The sequence below is a fragment of the Pongo pygmaeus genome, chromosome 8, assembly GCF_028885625.2.
Source record: "Pongo pygmaeus isolate AG05252 chromosome 8, NHGRI_mPonPyg2-v2.0_pri, whole genome shotgun sequence".
Lineage (NCBI taxonomy): Eukaryota > Metazoa > Chordata > Mammalia > Primates > Hominidae > Pongo > Pongo pygmaeus.
This window is the reverse complement of record NC_072381.2, coordinates 122,752,547-122,763,349: the sequence shown is the minus strand read 5'-3', so window position 1 is coordinate 122,763,349 and position 10,803 is coordinate 122,752,547. Positions and strand designations below refer to the sequence as shown.

The window sequence follows — 10,803 nt, the reverse complement described above, 5'->3', positions numbered from 1 at the left end:
GAATGCAATGACTCCGACTCTGTAAAACAAACTGAGAAGATTTAAGATTCTCACAGGTATTCTGAGGAGTGCAGAAGTGAGAGGAGGAGAGAAAAGAAAGGAGTTTTCAAGATGAAGACTGAGGACTCATTCCCATGAAGACCACAAACTTTCCTTGTTGAGGAGGGAGGTGGGTGAAGAATATTTTGCAACTCGGGATGGATCAATATACAGTTTGAGGGTTTTATATCTCGGGAATGCTAATAACTTCTCTTTCATGCCACCCTACCTCCAGCTTCTGTAACATTTATAATATGCAATGTGCATGAATGTTATGAATAGGTTTATGGTGGAAATCATATAAGGGTCTACATTTCTCATTTGAGATGAAACAGTGTAGACCCCAGAGAGCCGCCCGGAAGCAGAGGCCAGGAACCAGAGGGGACCAGAGAACAAAAGTTGCCAAGATCTCCGAAAAATCTCAGCCATGGTTTGAGCATGGTTCCTCAGCAGACACCTATCTTATGTCTTCATAGCAACAAAAGCCATTCTGGTTTCGTATCTGGGCATGATTCGGTAAGGCGTGATAGGCCTGGTTCCAAAGTTCTGTACCTGTCCCAGCTGGGTCAGGTCTGTTTTTGTGGTAGAATCACCTACAGTTAAGAGAATCCTTGGCTTGGAGGTTTTCTTCTTCTTTTTTGAGACAGGGTCTTGCTCTGTCGCCCAGGCTGGGGTGCAATGGCGTGATCTTGGCTCACTGCAACCCCCGCCTACTGGGTTCAAGTGATTCTCCTGCCTCAGCCTCCTGAGTAGCTGGGGACTACAGGTGCGCACCACCACGCCCAGTTAATTTTTGTATTTTTAGTACAGACGGGTTTCACCATGTTGGCCAGGCTAGTCTCGATCTCTTGACCTCTTGATCTGCCCGCCTCGGCCTCCCAAAGCGCTGGGATTACAGGCGTGAGCCACCACGCCCGGCCGGCTTGAAGGTTTTCGAGGGCTAGAGAGGAGCCCTGCCCTGGCTCCTTAGATACAGCCAGAATCGGCCTTTAAGGTATGGGATATCTGACTCCTGCAGGACTGGAACTCCACGTGCTTGGAGGGATAAGCATTTATGATGTAACCACTAAATAGTCAGAGGGCAGGAGGAGTAACGCTGTTGCTGGGCAACCTGGCTTAGCTCCGTGGCTTTGGTTAAGGTGCTACTCTATGCAAAATTCCTTGCCGTCTTCCCTAATCCGCCTCCCCAGTTCTCCCTTCCTGAACATCAGGGAACCCACCGGCCTGCTTACAACTGAAGCAGTTTCTGTGTTACGGTAGAGAGCAGTGACCAAGAGCTTAGGGTTTAGTGTTAGATAAACCAGGCTCCACTCTGCGGCCCCACGCAACCTCCCCACGCTCTCGGCACCAGTGTTGGCATCTGTCAAGTGGGTGGGGGCTAACAGTGAATAACTGCCTCATAGATGGACTACCGGCTTAACCAGAGACTGATGGCGGGTCGCATATTAATCTTCCAATCACTTGGCAAACTCTTCACTCTGCATCTCTCCTCCCGGCTGTCCTTTCAACTTCCTCCTCCCTGAAATTTCGAAGATCCACCTCGGTGGGAAAGTCATTCCGCGTGGCGCGCCCTTTCCCTGCGTCCCTCCTTCCCAGGGCCCACCCTCCGCGGACGCAGAGCGTCTGCCTGGGGGACGGCCGGTCCGCGATGGCGGCCTCTGAGGCAGTCGATCCCCTCTCGCCGTGGGCTTGGGAAGCGTCCGAAAGGCCCGCTCGGATCGTCTGCGGTGATGCCCGCAAGGAAAGCGCCGCCGCCAGCTGGGCTGTCACGGGCGCGAGTGGAAGAAGCACACCGCAGGCTGAGCGACGCCGCTGCGGAGGTAACCGCGGGGACTGCGGCCAGAGACGGGGGATGGGCGCAGCCGAGGATAACGGGATGGCCGGCATCCGGAACGCGTCAGGCCCGCTCCGCCGGACCTCCTTATCCTCCAGCCCGCGTCCCCAGCCGTCCTCCCAGATCCCGACCGCAGCTCCAGAAGCGACGGCCACGTGGGTGGCGGCGCGCGCCGCGGGGACTGGAAAGTTGGCGCGGGGGGGACGAGGTTGGAAGGGCCGCAGAGAAGTAAAGGAGGGCCCGCGTCCGCGCGCCCGGGCGCCGACTGCTGGGCGACGCCGCCGGGAGCGAGCACGCCTCTGACGTCACGCACTGCTCGTCCAATGAGCGGAGGCCTGAGGGAGGCGCCGGTCCCGGCCCCGCCGCCGCCGCCGCCACACCGGCCCTTCGGGAGCGTCTGAGGAGGCGCGGGGCCGCTGCGGGCTCGGGCGCCGCACCGCGCCGGCCCGAGCCTCTGGACGAGGCCCACGGAGCCGCTCCCCCCGACCCAGCCGCCCGATGTCCTCAAGATGGAGGCAGCGGGGGCGGCGGCGTGAAGAAAGCGGCGCTGTGGGCGCGGGAGTAGGGGCCCAGGCGGAGGCGGTGGCGGGATGGGGCTGCTGCTCATGATCCTGGCGTCGGCCGTGCTGGGTTCCTTCCTCACGCTCCTCGCACAGTTCCTTCTGCTGTACCGCAGACAGCCCGAGCCACCGGCGGACGAGGCCGCCTGCGCGGGCGAGGGCTTCCGCTACATCAAGCCAGTGCCGGGCCTGCTCCTAAGGGAGTACCTTTATGGCGGCGGCCGGGATGAGGAGCCCTCCGGGGCGGCCCCTGAGGGCGGCGCGACCCCCACCGCGGCTCCCGAGACCCCCGCCCCGCCGACGCGGGAGACTTGCTACTTCCTCAACGCCACCATCCTATTCCTGTTCCGGGAGTTGCGGGACACCGCGCTGACCCGCCGCTGGGTCACCAAGAAGATCAAGGTGGAGTTCGAGGAGCTGCTGCAGACCAAGACGGCCGGGCGCCTGCTGGAGGGGCTGAGCCTGCGGGACGTGTTCCTGGGCGAGACGGTGCCCTTCATCAAGACCATCCGGCTCGTCCGGCCCGTCGTGCCCTCGGCCACCGGGGAGCCCGACGGCCCTGAAGGGGAGGCGCTGCCCGCCGCCTGCCCCGAGGAGCTGGCCTTCGAGGCGGAGGTGGAGTACAACGGGGGCTTCCACCTGGCCATCGACGTGGACCTGGTCTTCGGCAAGTCCGCCTACTTGTTTGTCAAGCTGTCCCGCGTGGTGGGGAGGCTGCGCTTGGTCTTCACGCGCGTGCCCTTCACCCACTGGTTCTTCTCCTTCGTGGAGGACCCGCTGATCGACTTCGAGGTGCGCTCCCAGTTTGAAGGGCGGCCCATGCCCCAGCTCACCTCCATTATCGTCAACCAGCTCAAGAAGATCATCAAGCGCAAGCACACCCTGCCGAATTACAAGATCAGGTGAGCTGGAGATCGGGGAGGGGGCCTGGCTGCCGGGAACCCGGGCCTGGGCGGGACGCTGCTGGCTGCGTGCACTGGGAAGAGCAAAGGCTCATTTCTGTCCTGGAGCCTGCTTCTGGGGTCTTTCCACCCTAGACAGGGCCCCAGATCAAGGCAAGTCGTGAACACTTGCTTTGCTTCCGAACGACATTGATAGGAGCTAGAAACCTTTTCGCGTGTTCATGGGGACTCAAGGTGCTGTCAACGCGGGCAGAATCGTCTCCTTTTATAAGCAGCATATTGGAAATGGAAGGGAAGCCTATCCTAATCCCCAGGAGTCGCTTCTGGGACTGTTGAGAAACTCTTCCTCTATGTGATTGCTGCATTGAGGGCAGCCGCGTCACTGGCTTTGCAGCATCACCTTGGCCGCTTTGGGAAATTGTTCCTGGACACAGTATACGCGTGAAGGGTGTGCTTATAGTCCAGGTCTGTGCTAATTTGACACTGCAAGCCACTTTTGCTTTGATGGTTTGACACCTTTCAAGGCAGAGGTGGTAGCTCTTGCAAAGGAATACTTTTGTGGGTTTTTTTGTTTGTTTTTGTTTTTGAGACAGTCTTGCTGTGTCTCCCAGGCTGGAGTGCAGTGGTGCGATGTCGGCTCACTGCAACCTCTGCCTCCCGGGTTCGAGCGATTCTCCTGCCTCAGCCTCCCAGGTAGCTGGGGTTACAGGCGTATGGCACCAGCCCAGCTGATTTTTTTTTTTTTTTTTTTTTTTTGTATTTTTTAGTAGAGACGGGGTTTCACCATATTGGCCAGGCTGGTTTCGAACACCTGACCTCAAGTAATCCGCCCGCCTCGGCCTCCCAAAGTGTTAGGATTACAGGAGTGAACTACCGCGCCTGGCCCAGGAATACTTTCCACAGCAGTTGGGAAAGTAGTTGGGAGCCTGTACATAGTGTACTTTACGTTTTGTATTAATGTCATTTGCCCATTTTGGGTAGATTGTAAAACACAGATCCAGACTCTGCCTATCAAGCATTTACTCTCTGTGACTGTAAGTTCTTCTCTCAAGGGACCTGAAGTCACTGTGCAAATTGTATTTTAATGCTAGGTAGTGATTTTAATTTTGTTTAAGCCTTCCAGCATCTGATGGCTTAAATTCTGTAGTATACAGTTTTGAGTAGTATATACATTTTGTTTTAATATTGTAGGAGTGGAAGGGGAAAGACTTTTTTAGGGCTAGAGGTGGAGTGGAAGGTGCTATTTCTTTTGTAAAAAGCTGAATTTTTAACTTCTCTTTCTGTCCTCCTTTAATTTTGTATTCGCTAAGACATTTGAGCCTTTAAAATTTTGCCCTTTATTATAAAATTATGTCAGTCTTGTATTTTACTTACCTAATTTTATTTGCCTTTTAGTGGAAGTTGCCTATTTCTGGATCACTAATTTTCTACCAGTGTCAATTGTCAGGAGCAAGATAATCCAGAAATATTTTGGGTTTAGAATGGTTTATTGACTTGTGTATGTGGCAGATGTACCTTACCAATTATGTTTTGTTTAGGCTAACAGCACAGAGTGACAGCTTAAAACTTGGGTGGCAGGAGAAATTTACTTTGTAATGGAAATATTTCCATAGATTTGCGGAGGGTGGTGAACTGGTTGTTCACTGTGTTTGATTTCTGGTTCTGTGAAGTACAACATACTTTATGAAACCTACTTTTAACCTCTGGAATATCAGTGACTAAATTATAACTCGGTTCTAGTGTTTAAGCAGTGAGAGATGTTTGTTTATAGCAGTGTGTTGCCAAAAAAATCATGAGAAAAAGTTGCTAGAGATTTTGGTATTCTATAACAACTTCAATTATGATGTTTTCTGGTAGCTTTCAGTTAATACAATTTGACTAGATTATTATTTTGAAATTTGTAGAATATTCAATGGCAGTGAGATTACATATCATTTTGAGATTTTTTTTAATGTAGACTTGGAATTTAGGTAAATCTGAAGTAAGTTATGAATAAGTTATGGAGGCATTGAGAAGTTTATTACTTTGAAAAACTATGATCTGTATCATTGAGTAACATAACCATTTAAAAGTATGGCAAAATTGCTTTTCACTTATATCTGAAGGGATTTTTTTAAAAACACAGCATGAATTTGGTTATGATATTTCAACTTCTAAACATGAAGCATTAAATGATCATTTCCAGAAGTATACACATCTGTGCTATTTATGCTAGATGGCATCTCTGTGCTCAGTCAGCTGCACAGAGCATATCACTCAATCTGTAAATGTTTATTGTACACCTACTATATGCTTATCCTTGTTGTAGGTGCTGGGATTTCAGTACTGAACAATACTTGAACTCAGCCCTCAAGAAGCTTAGAGTCTAGTGAGAATTGAATTAGCTATACTTAGTAATTTTTTTGTGTTTTTTGTTTGTTTGTTGAGACAGGATTTTGTTTGGTTGCCCAGAGCTGGAGTACAGTGGCAGGATCATGGGTCACGGCAGCTTCGACCTCCTGGGCTCAAGCAATCCTCCCCTCTCAACCTTCCAAGTAGTTAAGACCACAGGTGTGCACCACCATGCCTGGCTAATTAAAAAAAATTTTTTTTTTGTAGAGATGGGTCTTGCTTTGTTGCCCAGGCTAGTCTGGAACGCGTGGGTTCATTCAAGTGATCCTCCCACCTCAGCCTCCCAAAGTGCTGGGATTACAGGTGTGAGCCACCTTGCCCAGCCCTTTGTAAGATTTAAACTAGAGTGGGATTGATGGGGTTGAAGTAGCCAGGAAGCTGGTTTTAGCTTAGTAGAAGAAAATAACAAGTATGACGATGAAAAGGGCTGCCTCAGCAAATGATGACTTCTTGTCTGTGTAGCTGTTCTGTCCAGTGTTTTAAACTGGTGATGGGCCAGGTGCAGTGGTTCACGCCTGTGATCCCAGCACTTTGTGAGGCCGAGACAGGCGGATTATGTGAGGTCAGAAGTGTGAGACCAGCCTGGCCAACCTGATGAAACCCCATATCTAGTAAAAATGCAAAAATTAGCTGGGCGTGGTGGCGGGTGCCTGTAATCCCAGCTACTCTGGAGGCCGAGGCGGGAGAATGGCTTGTACCTGGGAGGCAGAGGTTGCAGCGAACTGATATTGCACCACTGCACTCCAGCCTGGGCGACAGAGTGAGACTCCGTCTCCAAAATAAATAAGTAAATAAATAAATAAACTGGTGATGATGTGGGACTGATTCAAGTTTCAGATAAGAGAATGAATTACAATACGTCTAAGATATAGCATACTTCTCACAGGGAAAATTAAACTAGCTAGTGTTCATCTTTTTTTTACAGATGAGGAAATGGAGCTCAGAGTAGTTAAATAACTTGCTTAAAGTCACACAGCTTTCAAGTGGCGAAATGCAGCTCTGATAAGGCCAGGCCACCTTTAAGCGCACACACACACACACACACACACACACACACACACACACACACACACACACACACACACACACACACTTGTTCTTAAGTGATTTATTTTTTAAAGCATGCCATCAATATAATAAATATGTGGGATATCTTTCCAAACTAACCTAGAACTCTTGAGAAGAGTATGACTATAAAGCTGACTTTTTTTTCTTAAATTGGTCATTTTAGAGGATCCTTTTAAAAGTAAATCATGAGGCTAAATCTTTGGGTACTGTCCCACATGGCATTTCTTTTTTAATTGAGCAGAATTGTGTTTCCAAATAGAAGAGACAGGTTTCACCATGTTGGCCAGGCTGGTTTCGAACTCCTGACTTCAGGCAGTCTGCCCACCTCGGCCTCCCAAAGTGCTGGGGTTACATGTGTGAGCCACTGTGCCCGGACTAGTTTATTCTTTTTTAGCTATCTAATCTTCTTAGTAGAGCTAAAGCAGTAAAGAGAATTGTATGGAGTCTTAGGATCCTTTGGCATTTGTAATCATTACATAACAGAAATATCTTGCCAGTTAACATTGTTGTTGTTACTTCTTTCCCCCTTCATTTATTTTGCCTTTTTCGTGTTGTTAAAGTGAATCAGCCTCTCTGGATTGCCAGTTCCTGATGTTTCACCTAGAGATGCTAAGTTGCTCAAGTGGTTGCTTTCTAAGGACCCAGCTGACTGACATTTCATTTTACCCAAGTTAACAAACTTACAATGTTTGTAAAACATTGTATTTTACAAAATGAATTATACTATGTAGACAATATGTTTACAGATTTATTCAAGTTAGGAATTTCATTCATCCACCTCAATGTTAATTGTTTTGATTTTTTAATTAAAATACTTTAGTATATTATAATAGCAATATTTTTTTTTAAATGAACCTCAGAATCCATCCTCAAGGGAGAAAGATTACCACCAATGTTCTTTTACTACGTGGATAATTCATCTTCAACATGAAGTCTGAGTAATAGTCTCTGGGTGGGGAGCTGTGTTTAGGGTTTAGGAGTCAAATATTTGAGATTCTCACTGATGCTTCTGTTCCTGGAGTATTATTGTATACAGACAAGCAGATTCAGTTTGCAGGTACTTTTTATTTGGCCTGCGCTGTTTAAAAAATGGAAAATTCTGTGTGTTTTGGATTTGTGGCTTCTGTTAGGAAAAATTGGAATATCTTGTAGCGCCAGTTCTACATTTCTCAGAGCAACAACAGGATGGAGAGATGGACTGTAGTAGCAGCTTTGGGGTTGAAACTCGGTGTGTAAGCTCCTAGGTGGAGTTTATAGTCTGCCTTTATTTGCTGTGCTTGACTGATGGTACTTGCCTGGCTTGGAGTTATATGAATTTGAGACCCTTACTGGAGGAGTAAATAGGGAGCATTACTGTTGCTAATTAGTGAAAATGGGAAGACTTAATAGCTGGAGTGGAGAGGGAGGGTGATCATTTTTATCCTTCTTTTAATTACATTTTTGAAGGGACTGTCATAGAGCAATTTTATTTTTTAAAAGACATTGTTGGCCAGGTGTGGTGGCTCACTCCTGTAATCCCAGCACTTTGGGAGGGCAAGGCAGGTAGATCACTTGAGGTCAGGAGTTCGAGACCAGCCTGGCCAACATGGCAAAACCCCATCTCTACTAAAAATACAAAAATTAGCTGGGCATGGTGGCACATGCCTGTAATTCCAGTTACTCAGGAGGCTGAGGCAGGAGAATTGCTTGAACCCGAGAGACAGAGATTGCTGCGAGCCGAGATCACACCACTGCACTCCAGCCTGGGCAACAGAGCAAGAGTCTATCTCAAAAAGTAAAAATAAATAAATAAATAAAAGACATTGTCGGGCCTGGCGTGGTGGCTCATGCCTGTAATCTCAGCACTTTGGGAGGCCAAGGTGGGTGGATCACTTGAGGTCAGGAGTTTGAGACCAGCCTGGCCAACATGGTGAAACCCCACTTCTACTAAAAATGGCACGCGCCTGCAGTCCCAGCTACCGGGGATGCTGAGCCATGAGAATTGCTTGAACCCAGGAGGCGGAGGTTGCAGTGAGCCAAGATCACGCCACTGCATTCCAGTCTGGGCAACAGAGTGAGACTGTCTCAAAAAAAAAAAACAACAACATTGTCAATATAATGTTGAATTTTAAAAAGTCACTCTGTCAGAAAAAAAAAATGCCTTGAAATGCAATCCATTTTTCTACCATGTAGTGATGGTAAGTAGATAGCGGCTCCTTTTTGTTCGAGTTTGGTGGATAGTTTGCTTTATGTAAGCATTTACTTCACTGATCTCCAAAAAGGGGGGCATCAACTTATTGACAGTATATTTGAATTTAATGAATTGAGTAATCCATATCTCAAAATCTTTCAAAGTAAATTCACAGAAAACTGACAAAATCATTTGTGAAGTCAAGTGTAATATGTTGTATTTATTTACTTTTTCATACTTTTTTCCTTTCTATTACATTGGAAAATATTTTAAAATAGCTACTAAAATTCCTTGATGGTTATAATAATGATAGTTTTACTTACTAATGTTGATAGGAAATCTAACCTTTAATATTTGGGGAGAATAGACAATGACATTGTGCATTACTCTAGCTATGCTGGAATAATCTTGTAATAGCTAATTTTTAACCTATTGTGCTTTTTCTTGTACTGTTGCTCATATCTCTATATCTCTTGTCATAGCTCTGTATAAGTTGAATTGCAAGATCATTGTCTTAGAGATGAATAATTATGTCATTTAAAAAATAGTCATTGATGTTCAGTAAGTGCTTAGTGCATACTACCTAGTGTTGTGGTGGGTATAGTGAACGTGATAAAAATGGTTATAAACTAGTTCATGCTTTTATAGGGTTAGTCTTTCTAGGGAAAACAAAGAACACGTAAAGCCTATTTTAGTGGCATTGGAAATATTTAAGCCCTTCAGTTTTGTGAGAAACTGGAACAGGAGAGATCAATATCTCTGCTCTGCTAAGGCAAACACCTGATTACTGTGGTACTGTATATAATGCATTGTGACCTTACCTTTTTTTTTTTCTCTCTCGTTGCCCAGGCTGGAGTGCAGGTGCATGATCTCGGCTCACTGCAACCTCCACCTCCCAGGTTCAAGCAGTTCTCCTGCCTCAGCCTCCCACAGGCGTGTGCCACAATGCCCAGCTAATTTTTTTATTTTTAGTAGAGATGGGGTTTTGCCATGTTGGGCAGGCTGGTCTTGAACTTCTGACTTCAGGTGCTCTGCCTGCCTCAGCCTCCCAAAGTGCTGGGATTACAGGCATGAGCCACCGCATTAGCTTTCTTAGCACATCTAAGTGTACTCCACCTAAATACCCAGTTTAGTGCTGATTTTACTTCTTGCACATTGGATTTCCTCGAGCTGCTTTGAATTATTTTAATTTCAGCTTTTAAAACACTTTAGATGGAGAATAGTGTATTGATACATTACATCTTTGCTCTAGAAATTTGATTTATTCATTGAGGGGAGAATAGCCATTTTGAGGAGGCTATAGTGTTTTGTTTTGTTTTGTTTTGTTTTGTTTTTTGAGACAGAGTCTCACTCTTGCCCAGGCTGGAGTGCAGTGGCGCAATATTGGCTCACTGCAACCTCCACCTCCCGGGTTCAAGCAGTTCTCCTGCCTCAGCCTCCCAAGTAGCTAAGATTGTAGGCGTATGCCACCACACCTGGCTAATTTTCATGTATTTAGTACAGACAGGGTTTCACCATGTTGGCCAGGCTGGTCTCCAACTCCTGGATTCTAGTGATCCCCCCGCCTTAGCCTCCCAAAATGTTGGTATTACAGGTGTGATTCACGCCCTGCGGGGAGGCTGTAAATTCAAATCAGTAATGTACAGTCTATTGGCTATCCCAAAAAGCCACAATTTCTTCCTGGAAATGGCCAAAGCAGATCATTATAAAGTAGATTGTGTTGAAGGAGCATGCCTGATCAAACACTAAACGTTGACTTACAAGTATTACTAACAATCTATCATATGAGCTGGGTGGGGCTAATAAAACACTGTTTGCTAAGTGTTCATTAGGCACTGT

The 10,803-nt window shown here is 47.0% G+C and overlaps 1 protein-coding gene across 2 annotated transcripts in view; it reads left to right on the top strand.

The window, feature by feature from the left end:
- The first annotated feature begins 1,544 nt into the window (after positions 1-1,544).
- The window catches only part of PDZD8 (PDZ domain containing 8), a 105,172-nt gene continuing 95,913 nt past the window's right edge, over positions 1,545-10,803 (top strand). The window contains exon 1 of one of the 2 annotated variants that reach the window (XM_054435922.2): positions 1,545-3,335. In XM_054435922.2, coding sequence (XP_054291897.1) covers positions 2,464-3,335 — 872 coding nt within the window. In that variant the 5' untranslated portion in view covers positions 1,545-2,463. The remainder of the gene's footprint in view (positions 3,336-10,803) is intronic. The other variant, XM_054435923.2, reaches the window with a different exon arrangement.